We start from the raw sequence: 26,502 nt of genomic DNA, 5'->3' as shown, positions 1-26,502 counted from the left end.
TTGGGGGAGGGAGAATGCATTCAGTGTGGGACCCTGCACTGAACTCAGTGCTGCCCTGTCACAGCAGAAAGCAACACTAGGCTAAACTCAGCCAACAACTCACCCATGGGAGGAACATTTAGACCAGCCCTAGCCAGAGGGGAATTGCCACTCATCCTGGTGGTTGGAACTTGAGTTTTGGCAAGCCTCACCACTGCGGGCTAAAGTGCTCTGGGGTTCTAAATAAATTTAAAAGGAAGTCTAGGCCACAAGGACTGCAATTCTGAGGCAAGTCCTAGTGCTATGCTGGGCTCAGAGCCAGTGGATGTCAGGGGTATGGAACCTAGTGAGACATTTGTTTTAGGCAGCCAGGTAGGCTAACGGAGTGCTTGTGCCATGCCTCCCCCGATCCTAAGCAGCACAGCTCGTAGCAACAAGGTGCCTCTTTCCTTCTGCTTGAAGAGAGGAGAGGGAAGAATAAAGAGGACTTTGTCTTGCATCTTGGATACCAGCTTCACCACAGAAAAGTATGGCAATGGACAAGAGTCGAGCAGCCTACCTCTTGGATAACATATCTAGACACACCCTGGGCCAGGAAGGAACCCATTGCCTTGAAGGAAAGGACCTAGTCCTGGCAGGATTCATTACCTGCTGACTAAACAGCACTTGAGCACTAAAGAACCAGCAGCAATACCATAAATAGCATGTCGTGGGCCTGGGGAGAGATTCTGGGATGTGCTGGCTTCAGGTGAGACCTAGCACATTCTGAGGTATGGTAGCTACTATGAGAGATTCCTTCTACTTGAGAAAAGCAAAGGGAAAATTTAAAGAGGCTTGGGCTTTCACCTTAGTTACCATCTCAGCCACAGTGAGGTAGAGCACCATGCAGGCTCTTAGGGTTCCTGATTCCAGGACTTGGCCCTTGGATGGCATTTCTGGATTTGCCCTGTGCCAGAAGGGAGCCCATTTCCCTGAAGGGTAAGTCCCAGGCCTGGCAGCATTCATGACAAACTGACTGAAGAGCACTTGGACCTTAAGTGCACATTGGTGATAGCCTAGTAATACCTACCATTGGTCCGTCGTGGTGGTGACCACAGCAAGAAGCTCCTCTGCCTATGGAAAGGAGAGGAAAGAGTGGGAAGAACTTCGTCTTATTTGGTAGAATAAAGAAGCAGGTAGATTTCTTAGGTTTTTGACTCTAGTCCTTGGCTTCTATATGGCATCTCTGGACCCACCTGAAGCTTGGGAGGACTCACCACCCTGAAGGGAAGGACATGAGCCTGGCTGACTTCACCACCTGCTGATTGTAGAGGTTTAGGGCCTTCAGCAAACATAGGCAGTAGCCAGAAAGTGGTTATGTCAGGCTTTAGGTGAGACACAGTGCTGTGCTAGCTTTAGATATGACCCAGTACAGTCCCAGTGGTGGTAGCCACAGGGGTGCTTGTGTCATTTCAACCCCAGCTCCAGGTGGCTCATAACAGAGAGAGAGACCTTGTTTCTTCAGGAGAAAGCAAGGGATGGATGGGGACAAAAGTATCTGCCTGGTAATCCAGAGAATTCTTCCTAACCTTATCCAAGACTGACAAAGTGGTACCTCTATGAGTCTGCAGGAACCATAGCATTACTGGACTTTGAGTACCCACTGATACAGATATGGCATAGATCACAACACCCAAGTCCTTCCAAATACCTGGAAAGCCTTCCCAAGAAGGATGGGTACAAATAGACCCAGACTGCGAAGACTACAATAAATGCCTAACCTTTCAGTACCCAGACACTGAAGAGCATCCACAATCATCAGTACCATCCAGGAAAACATGATGTCATCAAATGAACTAAATAAGGCACCAGGAACCAATCTGGGAGAAACAGAGATATGTGACCTTTCAAACAGAATTGAAAATAGCTGTTTTGAGGAAACTCGAAGAAATTCAAGATAACACAGAGAAGGGATTCAGAATTTTATCAGATACATTTAACGAAGGGATTGAAATAATTAAAAAGAATCAAACAGAAATTCTGGAATTGAAAAATGCAAATGACATACTAAAGAATGCATCAGAGTCTCCTCACAGCAGAATTGATGAAACAGAAGAAAGAATTAGTAAGCTTGAAGACAGGCTATTTGAAAATACAGTCAGAGAAGACAAAAGAAAAAAAATAAAAAACAATGAAGTACACCTATAAGATCTAGAAAATAGACTTGAAAAATCAAATCTAAGAGTTATTGGCCTTAAAGAGGAGGTAGAGAAAGATATAGGAGTAGAAAGTTTATTCAGCTTTTCGATCCGCCATCTGCGGTGGAGCCACCACAAAAATGCAGATTTTCGTGAAAACCCTTACGGGGAAGACCATCACCCTCGAGGCTGAACCCTCGGATACGATAGAAAATGTAAAGGCCAAGATCCAGGATAAGGAAGGAATTCCTCCTGATCAGCAGAGACTGATCTTTGCTGGCAAGCAGCTGGAAGATGGACGTACTTTGTCTGACTACAATATTCAAAAGGAGTCTACTCTTCATCTTGTGTTGAGACTTCGTGGTGGTGCTAAGAAAAGGAATAAGAAGTCTTACACCACTCCCAGGAAGAATAAGCACAAGACAAAGAAGGTTAAGCTGGCTGTCCTGAAATATTATAAGGTGGATGAGAATGGTAAAATTAGTCGCCTTCATCGAGAGTGCCCTTCTGATGAATGTGGTGCTGGGGTGTTTATGGCAAGCCACTTTGACAGACATTATTGTGGCAAATGTTGTCTGACTTACTGTTTCAACAAACCAGAAGACAAGTAACTGTATGAGTTAATAAAAGACATGAACTAAAAAAAAAAAAAAAAGAAAGTTTATTCAAAGGGATAATAACAGAGAATTTCCCAAACATAGAGAAAGATATAAATATCCAAGTACAGGAAGATTATAGAACACCAAACAGATTTAACCCAAAGAAGACTACCTCAATGCATTTAATAATTAAATTCCCAAAGGTCAAAGATAAAGAAAATATCCTGAAAGCAGCAAGAAAAAATAAACAAATAACATAAAATGGAACTCAAATAATTCTGGCAGCAGACATTTCAGTGGAAATCTTATGAGCCAGAAGAGTTGCATGAAAAATTTAAAGTGCTGAAGGAAAAAAACTTTTACTCTAAAATAATATATCCATTGAAAATATCCTTCAAATGTGAAGGATAAATAAAGACTTTCCCAAACACAAATTGAGGGATTTCGTCAACACTAGACCTGTTCTACAAAAAAAATGCTGAAGGAAGTTTTTCAATCAGAAGGAAAAAAATGTTAACAACCAATAAGAATCATCTGAAGGTACACAACCCACTGGTAATGGTACACAGAATATTATAACACTGTAATTGTGGTGTATAAACTAATCTTAAGTAGAAAGACTAAACAATGAACAGATCGAAAATAATAAATACAATAACTTTTCAAAACACAAACAGCACAATAAACTATAAATAGAAATAACAAAAAGTTAAAAGTGTGGGGACAAAGTCAAAATGTAGAGTTTTTATTAGTTTTCATTTGTTTGTCTGCACTCAGTGTTAAGTTCTCATCAGTTTAAAGTAATGGATCACAAGATAGTATTTGCAAGCCTCATGGTAACCTCAAATAAAAAAAACATACAACAGATACACAAAAAATAGAAAGCAAAAAGTTAAATCATACCACAAGAGAAAATCACCTTCGCTAAAAGGAAGATACGAAGGAAAAAAAGAAGAAAGGGAAGACCACAAAACAACCAGAAAACAAATAACAAAATGGCAGGAGTAAGTCCTTACTTATCAATAATAATGTTGAATGTAAATGAACTAAATTCTCAAAAGACATAGAGTGACTGAATGAATTAAAAAAAAAAAAAAACTAAGACCCACTGATCTGTTGCCTACAAGAAACACACTTCACCTACAAAGACACACATAGACTGCAAATAAAGGGATGGAAATAGATATTCCATGCCAACAGAAACAAACACACACAAAAAAAGAGCAGGAGTAACTACACTTTATATCAGACAAAAGAGATTTCAAGACAAAAAACTGTAAGAGAGACAAAGAAAGTTATTATATAATGATAAACGGGTCAATTCAGCAAGAGGATATAACAATTGTAAATATATATATATATATATATATATATATATATATATATATATATATATATGTACCCAACACTGGAACACTCAGATAGATAAAGCAAATATTATCAGAGAAAGAGAGAGAGCCTCCAATACAATAATAGCTGGTGACTTCATCACCTCACTTTCAGCATTGGACAAATCTTCCAGACAGAAAATTAACAAAGAAATATTGAACTTAATTTGTACTACAGACCAAATGGGCTTAATTGATATTTACCAAATATTTCATCCATTAGCTGCAGAATACACATTCTTCTCTTCAGCACATGGGTCATTCTCAAGAGTAGGCCATATGTTAAGTCACAAAAATATCTTAAAGCATTCAAAAAATTTGAAATAATATCAAACCTCTTCTCTGACCACAAATGGAATAAAACTACAAATCAATAACAAGAGAAATTTAGGAAACTATACAAACACAGAGAAATTAAACAATATGCTCCTGAATGATATGTGGGTCAATGCAGATATTAAGAAGGAAATTGAAAAATGTCTTGAAACAAATGATAATGGAAACGCAATATACTAAAACCTATAGGATACAGCAAAAGCAGTACTAAGAGAAAAATTTATGTTTATAAGCACCTACAGCAAAAAAAGAAGGAAAACGTCAAATACATAGCCTAACAATGCATCTTAAAGAACTACAAAAGCAAGATAAAACCAAAGACAAGATTAGTAGAAGAAAATAAATACTAAAGATCAGAGGAGAAACAAATGAAATTGATATAAGGAAAACAATACAAAAGATCAATGAAATGAAAAGTTGTTTTCATATAAGATAAACAAAATTGACAAACCTTTAGCCAGATTAAGAAAAAAAAGAGATGACCCAAATGAATAACATCAGAGTTTAAAAAGAAGTCATTAAAACCAATAACACAGAAATCCAAAGGATTTCTGCCTACTATGAGCAACTATATACTAATAAATTGAAAAATCTAGAAGAAATGTGTAAATTCCTAGACACATAAAACCTACCAGGATTGAAGCATGAATAAATCCCAAATCTGAACAGACCAATAACAAGAAACAAGATTGAAGCCATAATGAAAATTCTCTCAGCAAAGAAAAGCCCAGGACCTGATGGCTTCACTGCTAAACTCTACCAACCATTTAATCCTTTTCCCATTTGCCCAAAGAATACTCACTAGCAGCACCTGCAGCTACAGTGTTTACCCTGAAATTTTGCCACTAAATATCTTGCTTTCATTATTATTTTTGCAACACTCTAGCATATCAACTTTGGAAAGAAAAAATGTCATTCTATTTATAGCATTCTGGTTTTAGTAGTGGTATTTCCATTTACAAAATAAAGTAATTCTTGACTGCTAAAAATGTCAAAACCTAGAAAACATGAAATTTCTATGCATGATGTTCACATCATTCTTGAACAGTTGTTGGCTGAAGATTTATTTGATGAATCTAATAATTCTGAAATAGATGATTCTAACAATTCAGACTATTCTGATATAGTTCTGTTTACAAATAACTCCATGAACAGGTTACATATTTTAGTTTCACCTTGAAAATTAGTCAGATTGTCTTCAGCCTCTGAAAGCATGTTTATGTATAATAAAATTAAATGAGCGCTGGCAGTGAGCTGCACTTTTCTTTTTCTAAACAGGTAAAAGATTAAAAAAGAACTAATACCAATCCTACTCAAACTATTCTCAAAAATAAAGGAGGAGGGAATACTTCCAAACTCATTCTATGAGGTCATATTACCCTGATGCCAAAACCATCAAAGACACACCAGAAAAAAGAAAACTACAGAGCAATATCCCTGATGAATATGGTTACAAAAATCTTCAACAAAATACTAGCAAACCAAGCTCAACAACATATTTAAAAGATCATTCATCACAAGCAAAAGGGATTTATCCCAGGGATGCAAGGTTGGTTCAACTTGTAAGAGCTCTCACAAAGTCAGTCTTTAAAGACTAGAACAAGTCTCTTCTTCTTCAAATGTGCAGCCATCAATGTAAGGCAACAAAAAAACACAAAAATCTAAGGAGATATAACACCATCAAAAGACTTCGTTGACCCTAAGTAAATGGAGATATGTAAACTATCTGACAAAAAATTTAAAATAATTGTTTTAGGGGCATTCAGAGAGCCTCAAAAAATACAGAGAAACAATTTCACAACATCAAAAAAATATATAAATGACCAAAATTAGAAATTTAGCAGAGAGATCAAAATTTTTTTTTAAAAAAGCAATAATTCTGGAGCTAAAAATTATAAATAATGAACTAAAAAAAATAGAAGGCATCAGTAGCAGAACTGATTAAGCTGGAAAAGAATCTGTAAACTAAAAGGCAATTTATTTGAAAATATGCAATCACAGAGAAAATATGAAAAGGAATGAAGAAAGCTTATAGGATTCATGGGACAGCATTAAAAGAGCAAATGTTTGAGTTATAAGAGTGCATGAAGAAGAGAAGGACAAAGGGGTAAAAAAATTATTTTATAAAAATAATTGCAGAAAATTTCCAAATTTGGAAAAAGTTATAAATATTCAGGTACATGAAGGTCAAAGTTCTCTAATCAGATTTAATGCAAACAAGATTACACCAAAATAATCAAACTGTTCAAAATCAGGACAATGAGAGGATACTGAAAGCACCAAGAGAAAGGAAGTAAAAACATATAAGGGGATAACAGTAAGGCTAGCAGTGGGTTTCTCAGCAGAGATGTTAAAGGCCAGGCGAGAGTGGGATGATATATTCAAAGTGCAAGGAAAAAACTGCCAACCAAGAATTTGGTGCCCAGCAAAACTGCCCTTCAGAAATGAAGAAATAAAGACTTTCTCAGGCTAAAAGAAGTTGAGGGAGTTTACCACCACCAAACCTGTCTTATAAGAAATGCTAAAAGGAATTCTTCAATCTGAAAGAAAAGAATGCCAATAAGTAACATGAAAACATATGAAAGTATAGAACTCACTAGTGAAAGTAAGTACACAATAAAATTCAGAATACTCTGATACTGTAATGAAAGTGTATAAGTCACTGGTGTCTTTAGAATAAAGTATAAAAGACACAACTGTTAAAAATAATAATAGCTGCAATAATTTGTTAAGGGTAACAGTATAAAACTATGTAAATCATAACATTGAAAAATTTAAATGTGGGGGTGGGGCGGAGTAAAAGTATAGAGTTTTTTTTTTAAAACATAATCAGTTAAGTATTATCAGCTTCAAATAATCTGTTATAACAAGATGATTTTTAAGTCTCATATTAACCACAAAGCAAAAAACCTATAGTAAATACACAAAATATAAAAAATAAGTAATAAGTGGCCAGGCGCGGTGGTTCATGCCTGTAATCCCAGCACTTTGGGAGGCTGAGGCAGGCAGATCACACGGTCAGGAGATCGAGACCATCCTGGCTAACACGGTGAAACCTTGTCTCCACTAAAAATATACAAAAAATTAGCCAGGCGTGGTGGCGGGCGCCTGTAGTCCCAGCTACTCAGGAGGCTGAGGCAGGAGAATGGCACAAACCCAGAAGGCAGACCTTCCAGTGAGTTGAGATCACGCCACTGCACTCCAGCCTGGGTGACGGAGCAAGACTCCATCTCAAAATAAAAAAAAAAAAAAGTAATAATCGAGGGATCTGAGATAAAGAAAATTAAGTGTCCAGAAAATTAAATCATATTTTAATGTTACAATAGCCAGACGAGAGAAAGTTCATATTTTTTAACAATAGTACCCTTTTCACAAAAGTGCACACAATATTTTTGTGAGTCAGCTTTGTGTTGTCTTGAGAATTTAAAGGAACATTTTGACCTAGAGTACATAATATCTTAAAACTACATCACAACTCAATTTTTAATACTTTTTATTAATCTTCTATAAAATGGTACATTTCTAAAATAATGACAATGTTTTAATTAATGGAAGGCTTTCAATATTAATATTTATTATGGTTTCCAATTAAATATTTTCAAATGCTTAATATTTTTATTTATTCTCTTTTTATAAAACTAACTTCTCGAGTTTCTATTATTCAATACTAGATTATATAATCAAGCTTGAAACTAATAATCATGTCAGCTTCCTGGAGTTTATTATAATTAATTTTTAAATACACTGTGCCAAATGTTAGAATTGTTTAACAGAGAAAGTAATGTAATAAAAATGCTGAACTAAATATCATCACTAATTCCAAATCAATAATGGAAAATAATTCCAAATGACCTATGAATAGTGTCACTTGTGATTAATATCTGGTTTTTCCCCTGATTTTTTTTTATCATGCCCGTAAGGTAATAAGCCAGAAACCAGACAGCCTTCCCCAAAATATCACATGTTCCCCAAAACATGGGAAGAAGTTATTTGTTACGGACTAAAAGTTGCCCCACCTTTGGTATTTGCCCTTAAATTGCTTCATTTTTCGTCTGTTATAGTAGATCAAGTCAAGTCCGATTATGAAGCCTTCATTTATCTAAACGTTCCACTGATTATTTGCTGCTGTACATGTGACTGAAGAACACATTTACTTAATATCAAAACTTTCCCTCTGTTTCTCATGTCAGAAAGTACCAAGTAAGGAAATGGAAAATCATAACAGTAGGAGACTGCTTGCCAAAATTAGCGAATGTGAATTACAATGACACTCCAGATCCAAAAATAGACTGAATTTTAATTATTTCCTTTGAAGGAAAATAAAATAACAATGATATCTAAATATATGTCTTAAACAAGGCATCTGTTTTCAGGAAATAAGAAATAATAGAGTACTACTTGAAAATGCTTCCTGGTACCCAGTCAGGCTGTATCATAAACAACCACATTTGGAATCTCTGCTTCAGGCGTTGCAAGGAGCCAGAACAGAGTGAACTTGTCAGAATAGAGTATCTACATCTCCTATTCTACTCCTTTTATTCTCTCCACATAAATAACACACACAAGAAATTTAGATCTCACAAACAGGTGCTAAAAGGGTCAGCTCTCAACAATATGCATTTTATCATAAACACTGCATGGTTTTAATTCCTACCAACCAACTCAGTTCAGGATTGAACCAGTCTTGACGTAATATTAGGCGAGCTAAATTATTCTTTGAGCTTCACTTCTGCTCGGAAAGACTGAAGAATCTATTCATGACAACACTTGATATTGTTCCAAAAAAAAATTTTTTTTTTTTAGACGGAGTCTCGCTCTGTCGCCCAGGCTGGGGTGCCGTGGCGCGATCTCGGCTCACTGCAAGCTCTGCCTGCCGGGTTCATGCCATTCTCCTGCCTCAGCCTCACGCGTAGCTGGGACTACAGGCGCCCGCCACCACGCCCGGCTAATTTTTTGTATTTTTAGTAGAGACGGGGTTTCACCATGTTGGTCAGTATATTCTCAATCTCTTGACCTCGTGATCTGCCCGCCTGGCCTCCCAAAGTGCTGGGATTACAGGCATGCGCCACCACGCCCGGCCCAAAATTGTTTTCTAATCCTCCCTGTGAATGGATGCCGCATGGACACCAAGCTGCCATGCGCACCTCTTGAGGCACACACTGACAAATGGGGCTTATTCCTCAGAACCAGACAAAGATCCAAAACGTATTCAAGCTAGTGTCAACTTATACCATGGCTCTTTCTCACAAGTTTATTATAGAGTTATGGTCAGAGTTCCTGTTGAAAAACTTCATAAAGTTGTTGCTTTCTATTATCGATTAAATCCCCACAAGAAAAAAAAAATAGAGAGTAAATTCCCAGCTTGATAATTTCACTAACTTTTACAATGACATTCTCCAGAATGTACATTAAGACTGTGTCCCAGTGTACCCCCGTTTCCACACTCCAAGAAAGTATCCAGATAGTGTACAATTGAAGAGCTTAGGCTTGCACAGGCCTGGGTACAAAGCCATCCTCTGGAGTCAGGCTGCCTAGTTCAAATCCTGGCTCAGAAAATGACCAGTTCTGTGACCATGAGAAAGCTCTTTAGTCTCCATACCTTGGTTCTTCCAAATGTATGGGAAAATGAGGACCATAATGGAATTGTTCTGAAGATTAAATGAAATTGCCCACATAAAACCATTAGTAAAGTGACTGAAACAGAGCAATGTTTCTCCCTCATGTATCTTTTTCATTTTTATTCTACAAGTCTTGCCATAAAATCCATGGAATACAAGATGTACAACTCAAGTTATGTTGTATGTGATTAAATTGGCAAACTAGAGGAGGCAAAATCTGCATGATTCTTAACTAATTTGGTTCTTTTAAACAAATACCAAAGTGTACTGTCTATGGAGGAACTCTAAGGTGCAAAAGCAACTGCTTCCTTCTGTGTGTACTGGAGCTAACAGAATGCTTCAGGATGCTCAGTCATACTGGGAGAAACGATGCATTCAATAATGCTTTTCTCAAAAATCAGAGAAAACATTTGTATTTTAAGTGGTATCCTAGGCTGGGCGCGGTGGCTCATGCCTGTAATCCCAGCACTTTGGGAGGCCGAGGCGGGCGGATCACGAGGTCAGGAGATCGAGACCATCCTGGCTAACACGGTGAAACCCCGTCTCTACTAAAAATATAAAAAAATTAGCCGGGCGTGGTGGCGGGAGCCTGTAGTCCCAGCTACTCGGAAGGCTGAGGCAGGAGAATGGCCTGAACCCGGGAGGCGGAGCTTGCAGTGAGCCGAGATCGTGCCACTGCACTCCAGCCTGGGCGACAGAGCGAGACTCCGTCTCAAAAAAAAAAAAAAAAAAAAGTGGTATCCTAAATCAATTTTTGCAGCATATTTTTAATAAATCAGCTTTGAAAAGCCCTCTATTGTTTAAATAATAGACAATATGAGCCCTGTGCTTACCAAGACAATCATTCACTTATGTACCAGTTTAATTTCAACATCATAATTATTCTGGCATTAATTCAATAGAAGCTCTTTCTCCTTTACATGAGGTGTGATACTTAAATCTTACTAAATTATAACAATCATTAAAATAAGGAAAAATATTATATACTGTCAACCTATAATAAATACACTAAAATATCAGTTACTTGTCTATTTTTTTTTAGAGGTGGGGGTCTCACTTTGTTGCCCAGGCGGGAGTGCTATGGATATTCACAGATGTGATCACAGCCTATTACAGACTGGAACTCCTGGGATCAAGTAATCCTCCTGCCTCAGCCTCCCAACTAGCTGGAACTACAGCATGCCACGGCACCCAGCTATGTGTGTCTAATTTTTAATGGCCCATTGATGAGTAAATTCCATGTCATTGTTCCAGCAGATCCCTGAGTCACTGTAGCTTCATGACTGAGAATTAAGGCCAAGCCAAATTCCTCCCAAGACACTACATAATCGCATGTCTGACCCTCTCCCCAAACTGCAACATATACAAATGATGAACTCAAGAATCACGGCACTCTCTGCTTAAAGATTACCATAACCCTTTCCAAATTAACAGCATGCTCAAATGTTTTGCAAAATTCTAACACAATGAAACCTACAGAGGCTCATTCATATTTTTTGTGAAAAAAATAATGTAACAAATTCCAGATTATGAAAACAGCATGAGACTGAAAGACTGAAAGTTCAAATTCTAATCCCAGTTTATCATTAACTTGATGAGTGACATTGAGTAAAAGCACCTGACCTCGCTGTACCTCAACTTCCCTATCTTAAAAGGCGAACATTATAGTACTTGTCCTACTACTGCAAATGGTTGTTGACCAAATTAAATATAATAAATCATATTTAATTTATTTTCAAATATATATATATTTCAAGTATATATTTATTTTCAAATCCTGCATACATTTGAAAATTGTGTTGTACAAATGTAAAATATTACTGTCAATTTTGTTAGAACATTTTCATTCCCTCTATAACACGTCTCTGTTACCAACCATATCATTGCGTGATGTTCTCCTAAGAACTCTTTATTCTTACCAATGACCCCAAGAGTTGTAATGCTGCATTGTAAAAAATTGCCGTTTAAGGATATTTTTAAAGTAACAAATTGGCATTTCAGCCATCTATCTATAATGTAATATGATATAATATAATCTTGTTGTTTCCCGCTTTCTGTAAATATTATCTTCCAGCATTTCCTGGAAAGGAGTATTTAATTTCTAAATTTTACTGATTACAGTTGTATTTCACAGAAAAATGACATAAGAGAATACAGAATTAGCTTAATATGAAAATGTTTTCTGGGCCAGGGATTTGGATCTCAAGTTGCAGGTGTGAAAATTCTCATTTTCTTTTTTGGTTTTTTGTTTTTTCAATGTCTTATTCTAACACACCAAACATATGTATGAAGAGAAAAAAACAGGTAAATAACAGACAGTGTGGTAGCAAAAGCCTGGCTTTGTAGCTGCTTATTTCAAGTCTGGCTTTACTACTTACTAGCAAAGGGTAAATCATTTCACCTTGCTTAATCTAAGTTTCCCCATAGGTAAAATAGATACACATTTTATATAACAGTTATAAAGTTTAGAAATACAGCCAAAACATCTAGTTTTCATAAAGTTGGGAAACAGTATCATATGATATTCCAAATGAAACACTGAGCACTTATGTGTTCCAATGCAAATAAACCTTCTTTTCTTCAGGCTCCAACTCTCTTAGCCCTTTAAGCTTCAGCATCTTCAGAGTTATTTGTTCATATCCCAGTTATTTGCTGGTTATTCTTGACAGCTGCAAAAAGAGCAGAAACTGCACCACCAGGCGTGGTGTCTCACGCCTGTAATGCCAGCACTTTGGGAGGCCGAGGAGGTGGATCACCTGAGGTCAGGAGTTCGAGATCAGCCTGGCCAACATGGTGAAACCCTGTCTCTACTTAAAATTACAAAAATTAGCCAGGCGTAGTGGAGGGCACCTGTAATCCCAGCGACTCAAGAGGCTGAGTCAGGAGAATCACTTGAACCCAGGAGGCAGAGGTTGCAGAGATTGCACCATTGTTACTCCAGCCTGGGCAATAATAGTGAAACTCCCTCTAAAAAAAAAGAAAAAAAAAAAAAAAAAGCAGAAACTGAGATGGATGATATTCTGGGAGGAGGACTTAACTTCTTGCTCAAATACTGACCACTCCAGCAACAGGTTTCCCATGAACTACCATATTTTCCTGCCACCTGGGAATTAGCACATCTCCATTTTGCTGTGGGGGTCTAATCCTGAGGTCCAGCAATTGCTCCCACAGAGAAAGGAGAGAGCTCTGAATTATAACCTGTTAAAAAAAAAAAAAAAAAAAAGCCAAGAGTAACAAGAGGAGAGGTTGGTGATCTAGGAACAAGGTCGTTTGTGACCCAAAGTGACCTTAGTGCTGTGTAATGACATGGCTGTTGCTACAGTGACCATCTGCCATAAAGATGAGGCTTGGCAAAGAACATCTCTCGGTGCCTCCCATTTCATTGTCCCTAAAGTAGAAGCTGAGTGTCATCATTTGTTAAAATTGGGGAAGCCTCCGAGGTGTGGGTTCATCAGAACAATAGCCACTGTTGCCTGTGGTCACAGTCACTGAAGCTGGGGTCCTGGTCACTACTCCAACAGCTGGGAGGCACCCCTAGCAATTTCCTCAGGATGTAGTAATTCCTCAAGGTTTGATAAATGCTCCTTCTCTAAAAGACAGGTTCAGACAGGAGCATTTCATGACAAAATTGGCCTGAGTACAAAGTGTGATAAGGTCTTTGATTCACTATCAAAGACACTCATCGCCTCAGAACCAGTGCTTCCTTTCTACCTTAAGCTCGTGAGGCAGAGCCTCGCCCACTGGCCACATCCAGTCCAAGGATAAATTCACTCTCAGGACCCTCACTGCTCTTTCTTACAATCAAGCTGCAATAAAGGTTACATGAGATCATTAAAAATGTTAAATAACTTTGAATTTCAAAAGGATTGAATCAGTGTGGGCCCCTTTCCTTGGAGAAAGCTCCTCTACATCTGTGTAAATTTATGGATACAGACAGATTCTAGAATGGAGGGTTTCTTCCAGTGCCCCCCAGGAAGCAACTAAACTCTATAGTCCAACAGGTACAAGAGAAGTGGAGTAAAATCTACTCCCTACATTCTAAGCAGATATGCTGGCACAGCTAAAATGGCTTTTTCAAAGACAATATATATAAAATGTCCTGCACATCACACATAAGTGTTCAACAAAAGGTAGTTATTGTTATTAGAAACATAATAGCACAGTGTGCAGTTTCTGCTGGGCACCTCCCTAACTGGATATAGGAATAACCACGTAGAATGTCAATCAGCATTTAGTTTTCTTTCTTTAGCCTCCTACGTATTAATTGAAAAATCAGAGCTGAGATCAGTACAACACAGACTTTTATAATAGTCCAAGTTAAATTCTTTCTATTTTTCCCCATCTCTAAATTTTCCTTTTGCAAGTACACAACCATAATGTGTTGACTAATAACATCAAATGATAACAGTGTGTCTTTTTGTCAGTAGCAGAACTGTTCTGCCTGTAAAGATTCTCGAAAAAGAAAAAAAAAGGCAAAGCTCATAAAGATAGGATAAATAGAAATCAAAGGCTTGTAGCTTGTGTATACCCTCCTCAGTCCCTTACAACCAAAACAGAAGACCACACACTTCTTTTAATCCTAGGTCTAGAGGCTGAATCCTAACTCCCTTTCATTTGTCCAAATAGACTGGAAGACAGAAGGTACTCAATAATAAAATATGCTTAATCAATTGGAATCTAACTGGCATCGGCATTCCAGGCTCTGGTCCACTCTGGAGATATAGAAGAAAGTGGATAACAAGGACACATACCCACAGCTCTGTTTCACAAAATGCATAAAATATAATAATAATAATAATAACAGCTCACACTTACATAACACTTACTGTGTGCCAGGCATTGCTCGAAGCAGTGTGTGTGTGTGTGTGTGTGAATGAGTGTGTATCACATAATCTTGACAATTCTATGAGAAAGTTGCTATTAATTCCCATCTTTACAGATTGGAAAATTAAGGCTCCTAGGTCACACAGCTTAAAAATGGCAAAGCTGACATTTAAACTCGGGCCATCTGAGCTTTGGAGTCTGTGCTTTTAACCACTACACCCTACCACCTACAGTGGACATTTACCCAAGAATGACATCAGTTGGAAGGCTCTCCTCAAATCATTTCCCCTGAAGTGTCACCAGAGAAAGTTTTATCATTTCTGAGGACAATGGTGGTGTTGTTATCTCCTCTTCCTTCAGTTGATCCTGGGGCCTAAGGATTTTTCAGATTTGCAGTGTCTGCAGTTCACAATGGCAGAGTTCTTGTGTGACTCCATGCAGTTCAAAGATTGAACTGGTCACTACTTAGGCATCAGTACAGTTTTGATGAGCTTTTCTGTGGGAAGCACTGCACTGAGTGCCAAGAACTTACAAAGGTAAAGGGAGAGAGGTCCTTGTGCTCAGACACAGCTGTAGACGCAATTGTATCCCTGCAAAAATCTGTAAGTTGAAGCCCTAATTCCCAATGTGATGAGAACTGGGATGGAGTCTTTGGAAGGTAATTAGGTTTAGATGAGCTCATAAGGGTGGGATCCCCATGATGGGATCAGTGCCCTTATAAGAAGAGATACCAGAAAGCTTCCTCACTCTGTCTCTCCTTGTGCCATATAAGGACGAAGCAAGAAGGCAGCTGTCGGCAACCTAGGGAGAGAGGCCTCTCCAGAAACTGACCATGTCCATGCCTTGGACTTCTAGTCTCCAAACTGTGAAAAAAACTAATTTATGTTGTTTAAGCCACCCAGTCTATGGTATATTGCTATGGTAGCCTGAGCTGACTTAGATAGACACTGACTTAGATAGGACAGGACAGACACTTATATCTGGGTTCATGAAAGCAATTCAGACAGGATGAAGAAGTTGTATATAAAGATCCTATGTAGAAATACTTATGCCCTTTAATAGAGAAGGTTTAGTGTACAGATAATAATTATCATATTACTATTGCTACCAATTACTAATATTTAACACAACATCTTCTCATTTAGTCCTCAGAACAATCCTATGAGAAGCTGAAATCTAGAGAGACCAGGTAATTTCCCCAGAGCACACAGCAGTAACTGGCTGACAGAGTCAACCCAGCTATGACTCCAAATCCCCTGACTCCACTCTGGCATCATGCAGCAGGTGGTAAGGCAGGACTTTTGTAGCAAAGCTTCCAGCACTGCTGAAATATAGTAGGTAGAAACTCAGCAAACAAAGCCTAGATTCAAGCCTTCCAAAAAAAAAAACACAATAGGGCACTTATTTTTAGCTCCTGCCAAGACAAAGGAAAATAGCAGCTTCTTATTTGTGAAATGATTGTCCCTTTTGAATTAATCCAATGTGAATAAAAAGATAGCATCAAAGTTGGACTTGGATATTGCAGCCAATCTCAAAAGATTCTGGAGGGGACTTTGTATGATCAAGGATAATCTTAAATCACAATCCCTTTCAGGTAAATGTGAAAACTGGGAATGCTTTAATGCTTTAAAATGAATAACAATACATTTCACAGATTTTAGATTTGAAATGCACAGCACTCTGTTCTCCCTGCTCTCAGAAAACCTGTGCTCTGAAGTGAATTCACGGAGGGCTAAAAAGTTCAGTAACACCTACTGAGTTATTGCAGAATGGCTTTTTTTTTTTTTTTTGTCTGGAGCTCTCTGTTCATTGAGCATTATGTTCTCAAGAACAGTGTAATATTAAAGAAAAATTGTCTCACAAATCAGTAAAGCCATGTTTTGTCAACCATCTGCTAAGCTGTTAAATGGATGCTTTTTTTGTTTTTTCTTTTTTCCAGCCAAATGATTTCAACACAATCTACTACCAGATGTCTTCTGTTTCTGAACAAATGATGATAGGAAGCAATTTCTGTCTCTCCACAAAGGTATAAATAGCAAATAATCTTGGCTTCATTTAAAGTGTAATGAACAAACTGTGGAGCCCTGAACCCAACATACACTATTCAGTTTTCTTATGGATATTTTTTATTTCCCAAGATTATTTCAAAGAATAAGAGAAATAAATGATACATTCATAGATAAACAGATGATAAATGTTGGCTCTATTTGTTTTGTTATAGAAATAAAAATTTACCTCAGGAATTATAAATTGTGTTTATAGAGTAGAATTCAATATTATAATGAAATGTGCCATAAGAAAATGTTCAGCTGATTAGCATTTAGATATGCATTACAGTTGGTGCTCTGTAAGCTAATTATGCAAAGCCCAAATTCATATTAATAGTGTAATTTTTATTTTTCTAAAAACTTACTTTTATGTGTCAAATGACATATCCCTCATCGTTCTAAAAGAATTTAAAATAGATTGCAACAAAAGATATAACAAAGAAAAACAGAAAATGTCCAGGCAAAAAAATTAAAAGAAGATGCAAATATTTTGACTACAAATAATGTCATTGCTGCCACTGGAATTTAAATTGGCTCTGCACATTTTCTTAATAAGGCCAAACACATAGATAGATAGATAGATAGATAGATAGATAGATAGATAGATAGATAGATGATAGACAGAGATAGAACATAGTAAATTGTATGCCTGTTCTTATACCATTGTTGCATAGGAAGAAATGCATTAACCCTTCAGAGAAGAAGAATTCTGGCACTAAATTTAAATCAAAAGTTAAGGGCAAAGGGAAGGGAATTGCTGAATAAAAAAGAAACATATTCTTAAAGCCGCTTTGAATACTTTTCAAAATATCAACCAGAAAGTTTCTACACAGATAGACCAAAATGACAACTTAAATATTCCAAGTGCTTCAAGACGACAGGATCATCTTCAGAAGATGCTGAAACAAAGACAGGATTGATTTTATTTTCTCAGGGCTGCAGTGGATGAGGATCACAGACAGGTGACTACAGGATCCAGGTAGGTAACAGAGACTATGGATTCAGCCAGAGATAAAACAACAGAGATGTGGTAAGACCTCTGGCAAAAAGAGAGAAGGCAGGTCCCAGCAGAGAGTATGTGCCTAACTAACCCTACAAGAAACAGGATGCTAACAGCACATTCTCTGGGAGGAAATTCAGCTCATAGGCGGTGTGATTATGTTCTGAGTTGCAGGAAAATAAAAATCACTTGCAAAATACTTCATGTCAGATACATTATTGGTAATAACACACAACATCAAAATGAGGTTTTAAGCATGCACAACTTAAAGTATCCACACCATGAAGGATGTAGTAGGTCACGGCAAGGTAACACTTCAGTAATTAGAAAAGGCCAGATAAGTTAACCAATATTATACCTTTAAATATGTGGAAGAGCTGTGGAAGCCATTAGGACTACATACACTAAAATCACAAAAAGGGCTGGGTGCAGTGGGTCACAACTTTAGTCCCAGCTACTCAGGAAGCTGAGGTGGGAGGATTGCTTGAGCCCAGGAATTCAAGTCTGCAGTGAGCTATGATAGCACCACTGCACTCCAGCCTGGGTGACAGAGTGAGACCCTGTCTCAAAAATAAATAAATAAGTAAAATCTGATAACATGACTTCTGGTTTGAGAAAAGAAAGCAAAAGAGCTAAGCCCAAAATGTCCTATGGTGAAACTGAATCTCCTGTTATTTTAGTGCTGAGAAGACACACCCCCAAGTACTTAGAGAAAAGCCCAAGGAGGTCACACGGAAGAACAAGGATAGCCCTGTCCTGGAAAATACTCATGTATCATGTGATCTAGTATTTTATCTCCGAAAACAATGTCATTTTCTTTGGTAACCCCCAAATTTAGGAATACAACCCAAATATGATTTTCCTTTATAAGCCAGGATAGGTCTTCTATATGTGGATTTATTTAAATTATTAACACATTTGTGTTTTAAACCTTGCTACCACTATAAAAATTTGGTCACCAACAACATTATTTTCTAATTTCATTTATTAGCTAATTCAATTTATAATAGTTTTAATCCAGTCACTTCTAATTTCTACTTTATTGCTGCAAGGCCTTAAAATATTTAATGTTTCTCATTGTATCTTTTTTTGCATCTTGTTGAAACTTATTTTAAAATACATAATTAACATACAAAGACATTTTCTGTGTTAAAACATTTTTTAATAGATATCCTGAGACCTTATCCAATATTACTGTCTTCCTTGGAAGTAATCTGGTGTGAATCCTTCCAGGCCTTTTAAAAATACATTTAGAGTTATGTAAGTATACTTGAAGGAATATTTAATTTCTTACATGAAACATTTATGCTAGCATTTCATAGTATGTTGCAACTTGGTTTATTCAAGTCAAAATACAAACTGCTTATCTTAGTCAGTTTGGGGTGCTATAATAAAATATCATATGACTAGGTGGCTTAAACAACATTTCTTCCTCGCAGTTCTGAAATCTGCCACCATAACCAAGGCGGCAGTAGATCCAGTTTCTGGTGAGGGCCACTTCCTGTTTGCAAATGGCTGCCTTCTCCTTGTATCCTCACCTGGCAGAGAACAGAGAGAGAGAGAAATTCTATGCCTCCTCCTCTTTACAAGGGCACCAACTCTATTATAATGGCCTCACCTTCCTGACCTAATCTAATCCTAATTAGCTCCTAAAATCCCCACCTTCAAATATCATCACATGGAGAATTGGGACTTCAATTTATGAATCTTGGGGCCACAAATGTTCAGTTTATAACACTCCTCATATGGATCCATGCCTTTGTATTAAATAACAAGAACCCTTGGATAGAAAGTGATCTGTGTCAAGTAAGAAAACAATCATCCACCCTGTAGAATCTTGGTCATAGAGAGAAGTTCATTCAGTCTATCGGTCTTTCCTTTTAAAAAAAGTTTCTAATTGTATTTCTCACAGCTGTTCTTCGTGTTGTCTATTTTCACTAAATATGTTGTTGTCCATACATTTCTTGTCCTTTTTGGCTTTTATGTTGGTCACCTGCCTCTTCTGGCTGCAAGGCCCTTTTTCACAGCAACACATGTTTAAGCCCACAGGGCCTTCAAGAATTGCTCAATGACCCTTTCTCCAAAGCCACTTTATTTTTCCGTTTGATAATGGTGCTCTCTTGGAAACGTCACTACAACTTAAAACTATTTCCCCCTAGAGTTAGAGATTCACTCGTTTCCCAGCAATCCCCTCCCCCCGCCCCAGTCCTCATGTTCCATGGTCTAAGAAATCCCCCTCTTGATGAACTCCCATTACATTTCATATATTCCCCTCTGTGGAATCAATAAAAAGTCTACCTTGTATAACAAAGCACATTTCACAAACTAGATGGCAGAGGGAAGGCCCTCTGGCTACTTGGTTAGGACTCACAGATGAGCACTTTACTTGAAGGCACTATGACATTAATGCTTACTATTTTTTCTTTTCTTTTTTTTAACTTTCCTTGTCTCTTCTCTGACAGTTCAACAACTTTATTGAAGTATAATGGACATGCAATAAACTGTATGCATTTAAAATGTAGAATTACATGTTTCGACATATTTATTCTACTGAGAAACCAGCAACACAATCAAAATAGTGAACATATATGTTCACCACCCTCAAAAGCATCGTCATTCCCCTTTGTATCCCTTTTGTTCATAAATTCTTTCTTTAATTAGATTGCCATACAATTGATACATTATAGATTCTTTTAAATATTCATGATATTTTACTACTTCAGGCTAAACTTTGCCTTAATTAAATTTCATCAAGGCCCTTATCTTCCACCTCTCATTAGGAATTATCTTATTCCCTAAAATACTATTTTTCAACCTTTTTTTCCTACACAACCCATTCCCATCAGTAACTCTTCTCACTACATAGCCTTATAATAAAAACGCTTACTCTTAATATGACTCAACTGACAGAAAGATCTCAGCAGATTTTTTTTTTTTTACATAGACACTTTTTTTTTTTGAGACAGATTTTCACTCTTGTTGCCCAGGCTAGAGTGCAATGGCGCGATCTTGGCTCACTGCAACCTCCACCTCCCGGGTTCAAGCAATTCTCCTACCTCAGCCCCCCAGGTAGCTGGGATTACAGGCATGCACCACCACGCCCAGCTAATTTTTGTATTTTTAGTAGAGTCGGGGTTTCACCATGTTGGCCAGGCTGGTCTCGAACTCCTGACCTCAGTTGATCCGACCGCCTCATCCTCCCAAAGTGATGGGATTACAGGCGTGAGCCAGTGCACCTGACCTTAGACACTCTATAATAAAACACAGCTCTATAAACTATCCAAACATAAGAATTCACTATACTATGAATGTGATATTTTAGAACAAGATGGCAATAATAATTTGTCGACTTTTAAAGAAATGAATTCCTAGACAAAACAGACCTATTAACAGTTCATAAAATAATTCACTCAACAGGTACTAATTTTTACCACCACCATCACAAATAAACCCCGCCTAGAAGATCACTGCCAAAGAAAACTTCTCAACCATTACATCATCCATTATATTATTGTAACTGTCTACCTGGAGTGTAAAAACTTTAATATTCAAGGAACAAAATCACTTGAAACAAATCTTTTATGATCATATATTTTTAAATCAATGGCCATTATAAAAATTGTAGAATGGTTTTCATAGGGAGCATCACATAATGATGGTGTAATTCACCAGGCCACAAAAGGACAGCCTACAAGGTACGGATGGACTTATGCAGATTTTACCAGATGATGGAAGGAAGGGTCACCGTAGCAAATCTCTGGTGATGCATGAATTGTGACAATTCCCAGTTGTTAGATTTGAGGAGGGAATAACTCTGTGTGTGTGTGTGTGTGTGTGTGTGTGTGTGTGTGTGTGTGTGTGTGTGAGACAGAGAGAGAGAGGGAGGGAGGGAGAGAGGGAGAGAGATGGAGAGGGAGAGAGGGAGGGAGGGGGAGAGAGAGAGAGAAACAATGAGTTTTTTGAGAGGCTAAAATATTTTTAAACAATCTAGAAAATTTCTTAATCTAGAAAATATCAGCATGGGACTGATCATTTCCAGGTTAAAAAATGTTCTAAATTGTTTAAAACATGCTCTTCCACTAAACTCTAATTCTGAGTTGATGGGCTTACCTTAAAATTCTGAGGGTACTCACACAGCTACTTGGCACTGATTTCAGAGTGAGTTCTTGTTCCCAATTTATGTTTGGATCTCCCACAGTGCAGAGCCTTTATCAAACTTTTGTTGGTTGAGATGTAAACAGAATTAGTAATGCAAAGAACAAACCCAATGCTGAACACAAGCATATAAACTAATGAAACAGGGCTGTTGCTTTCAAAACAGTCACTTCTGTTTCATTTGCTCGTTTATTAATTGTGAGATGGTGTGGCAGTCACAGACAGAAATATATGAAGAAAAAAGGATACCAATCAGTGGCAGAGTATAGTCGTAATGGCATGGCAGAGCCAGACTGTTTGGGTTTGAATGTTGACTCCAACGTTTACAGATAAACTTAGAAAAAATACTTCATCTGTGTTTCATTTATAAAATGCAGATCATACCAACACCTACTTTACAACATCATTTTGAGGATTAAATAAGTTAACATAAGTAAGGTGCAAAGAATAGTGCCTGACATAGCACAGCATTATGTAAGTTCTAGCTATTATTGTTCTAATATTTCTTTTATATTAATTTGGATTTAACATTCAAATAATTAGAAAAAAATAGGTAGATATGAGATAACTTGTGCCCTGAGTTGTAAGAGACAGAAACCCAACTGAGACTGGCTTTTTTTTTTTTTTCTTTTCTGAGACGGAATTTCACTCTTTCGCCCAGGCTGGAGTGCAGTGGTGCGATCTCAGCTCACTACAACCTCCACCTTCCAGTTTCAAGCAATTCTCCTGCCTCAGCCTCCTGAGTAGCTGAAACTAAAGTCCCGCCACCATGTCTGGCTAATTTTTGTATTTTTAGTAGAGGTGGGGTTTCACCATGTTGGCCAGGCTGGTCTCGAATCCCTGACCTCGTGATCTGCCCACCTCGGCCTCCCAAAGTGCTGGTATTACAGGTGTGAGCCACCATGCCTGGCTGAGACTGGCTTTTTTAAAAAAAGGAAATTATGCTTAGAGAACTTGAGGAAGTTATGTGTCTCATGGATTAGCCTCAGTAAACAGTGAAACCAAGAACAACTCAAATACCATCATCCTCTCTCCATCACTCTCTTCAACATCAGCTTCATTTCCCTTTTGCTTTGCAAAGTGGTTTCTTCCTCTCTGAAATTTTAACTAGAAAAATGGGGCTGACATACCAAGAGCCTTACATTCCATATTCTGTGAACTCAGAGACTGGTATACTTTTCTCAGTTCTAGTCAAAATATAGTCATATATTGGTTAACAATGGGAATATGTTCTAAGAAATGTATCATTTGGCAATTCCATTTCTGTGTGACGTCACAGAGTATATTCACACAAACCTAGATGGTATAGCCTGTTACACACCTAGGCTATATGGCATAGCCTACCAATCCTAAACTACAATTATGTATAGCATGATACTGCACTGAATACTGTAGGCAACTATAACAGAATAAGTATTTGTATCTCTAAATATATATAAACATAGAAAAGGTACAGCAAAAATATAGCATTATCATCTTATGGGACAACTGTTGTATTTGCAGTTTGTCATGAACCGAAATGTCCTTATGTGATGAGTGACAGCAGCTTCCCAGGGAAGGCCTCCTATTGCTCATTCCTGAGGCAGCTCCCCAAGGTCCAGATGGATGAGGAAAGGAATAGCTCCCAATGTGACGAGGGCTGCAGGGTATTCCAGAGCACTCTTCAACATCAGTAAAAATGTTTTGACATATAAACAAGATAATTTAAGGGCAAAAATAAAGTTCTCCCTCTGCTAGCTTTCCTCAATTAGCTGTTCTCTTCAAGCTCGATAAGACTCCAGGAGCAAAAGAACATCTCTCAACTTCCTGACACTTTCCAGCACTTGGGACAGGACTGTAGCTGAAATGTTATGGCTGTGTATTATAAACTCAGAAATGGGGTTTTAATAAACAAAAACCACTTTATATGCTGTTTAAAAATGTGCTGCAATCTGTTAAACATGTGGGTATGTGTGTGCATCTGTGCGTGTATTTTTTAATGACATTCTTGGAACTTGTATTTTCATCTGAAGAACAATGTTTTCTTCAAAATAATTCCTGGTGTATCATAGAGAAGACACTGGGTTATCCTCTTGCGTGTCCAGCTTTAAGTGCAATGTGTGGCACACAGAAGTGGCTCAACAAATAATCCTCTAAAAAGGGAATGAGCTGATGAATGAAATGAATGGATGAATGGAGTGGGGGAGAGGTAAAATCTTTTTGATTTTATTAGTTGTTATTCAAAAGTTACCACACAGGGGATTAAAAAAAAAAAAAAGAAGGGAGAAAGAGTAGCATTCCAGATTAAAACTTGGGCAGGGAATCAGTGTTCTAGATTAAAAGCAACTTCAAAAGCAAATGCAAAGGGGTGCTTAATTAGATCTTGTTTTTTTTTTTAAAGCAGCTGTATAAAGCAATATGGGACAAGTGGGGGAATTTGAATATGTGCTGGGTACTAGACAATATGAGACAATTGTATTAATTTTGTTCTTCTGATAATGTTACTAAAGTTATGTAAGAAAGCATTCTTTCTTCTTAGATCTGTATAGTGAAGTATTTGGAATAAAAAGTAGGATGTTTAATATTTACTTTTAAGTATCTTAACAAAGAAAAAGCAAAGATAGCCAAAATTTATGGTATATATACACATGGGAAAGAAGCTCCCGAAAGCAAAGGTGCTCAAGTAGCTCCAAAATTACTTCATTATCTTGAGGGTTTATTGTTAACAGGTATAAAAAATACTTCTCTTTTTTATCCATAGAAAGAAACCAAGGACACTCTCAAAATGACACCAACTTAATTTTCCAGTAGTTTTTAAACACCACACCTGAGACAAACCAAAATACTCACTCTTCCGAAAGAAGATAAGATGGCATGCTGTTCATATCCTGCATCCTTTTGTAATATCCCCTGCTCTCATCTCAACCTCTGAAGATCCAAACCACCAATTAAGGTCCAGGTGAAGTACAACCGTGACTATGAAACAGCCCCAGCTGGAGGTCATTTCGCACTGCTCGACCCCAAGGGTATTAGCACTTTGGTGAACATTGGAATCACCTGGGGTGCTTTAAAACATTTCCAATTCCAAAACCATCCCTCCAGAGACTGAGATTCAATTGGTATAGATTGGAGACAAGAAACTTGAATTTTAAATAAATGCCCAAGGTGAATTTAATGCAGGTGCTCTGAGAACTTCATACTGAAACAAATGCTTAAGTAAACACATTTTTTAACCTTTTTGTTTTAAGTGCATGTTCTTTCCACCATATATTTAATGAGCTTAAAAACAAAAATCACAATTTATAGGTTGCGTTGCTCCCAAGAATCTGGCACAGTATCCTCTCATATAAGGCAATATTAAATATTTGTTGGAAAACGTTACAGTTAGCAAGAAAAGAGTACTAATTATCCCTAAGAATTGATATTTATTTAAATATTGTTCTATTTCAGTTTAAAAAAATATTTAAATTTGTTGCACTAGTACCCCTAGGTTTTTAAAAAAACTCCTCATCACATTTATAACTTTAGGTTGTAACTGAACTGCAAATCGACAGATGAATTGATTTTTTAAATGTGTTTTATATATATGTAAATACATATATATACATGTATATACATATATATATACACAAATCGGCTTTTTTAAAAAAGGAAATTCTGTCATTTGCAACAACCTAGATGAATCCAGAGGACATTATGCTAAGTGAAATAAGCCAGGCACAAAAAGACAAATACTGCATGATCTCACTTACATGTGAGTCGAGCTCATAAAAGTAGGGAGTAGGATTGAGACAGGAGAGTAGAGTCTGGAGGCAGGAAACTTCAGGCGTTTCACGCTGACTTCCTAGAACTAAAGTGAAAGGAAAACCCTAACTTTCCATACCTAAGTAACAAAGGAACCAGAAGTTACTCCCTTTGCAAACCCCCACCTTTTCTGCAGGGCATATGGGAAACTGAAAGTACCTCTGATTTGTTGCTTTTTGCAGCCAATCAGATGTTTGCATAGGAGTGTAACTTTGTAACTTCACTTCAGCCTCTTTGGTTGCTGTCTACAACCAATCAAACTGATTGCCAGCAACTACTTCATTTACGTGAGATTAAACACCAAGTTGCCAATGGGAAACCTCTAGCCGGTATTCTGTATCTGGGCCCTTGAGCCGGCTGCTCGGTGGCTCCCACAATGTGGAGTGTACTTTCATTTTCAATAAATCTCTGCTATCGTTCTTTCGTTGCTTCGTTTCTTTGCTTTGCTGTGCGTTTTGTCCAATTTTTTGTTCGCAACGCCATGAACTTGGACAATTTGCAGTCAAGACCCCCTACTGGTAACAGAATGATGGTTACCAGGCTGGGAGAAGGGGCTGACCAGGGAAAGAGGAGACTTTAGTCAGCAGGTATAAAG

At 37.5% G+C, this 26,502-nt stretch overlaps 1 protein-coding gene and 1 long non-coding RNA gene across 2 annotated transcripts in view; one reads left to right on the top strand and one right to left on the bottom strand.

The window, feature by feature from the left end:
• LOC129531652 (uncharacterized) overlaps window positions 1-26,037 on the bottom strand; it is a 556,454-nt gene extending 530,417 nt beyond the window's left edge. Inside the window, exon 1 of the long non-coding RNA XR_010135178.1 lies at window positions 25,856-26,037. This is a non-coding gene — a long non-coding RNA (uncharacterized lncRNA). The remainder of the gene's footprint in view (window positions 1-25,855) is intronic.
• LOC109027020 (ubiquitin-ribosomal protein eS31 fusion protein-like) lies at window positions 2,261-2,815 on the top strand. Its single transcript, XM_055378167.2, has one exon. It carries the CDS (start codon window positions 2,297-2,299, stop codon window positions 2,765-2,767), a length of 471 nt encoding a protein of 156 aa, XP_055234142.2. The 5' UTR covers window positions 2,261-2,296; the 3' UTR covers window positions 2,768-2,815.
• Window positions 26,038-26,502: the final 465 nt, after the last annotated feature.

Source organism: Gorilla gorilla, chromosome 1, assembly GCF_029281585.2.
Source record: "Gorilla gorilla gorilla isolate KB3781 chromosome 1, NHGRI_mGorGor1-v2.1_pri, whole genome shotgun sequence".
NCBI lineage: Eukaryota > Metazoa > Chordata > Mammalia > Primates > Hominidae > Gorilla > Gorilla gorilla.
This window is presented reverse-complemented; position numbering and strand designations above follow the sequence as displayed.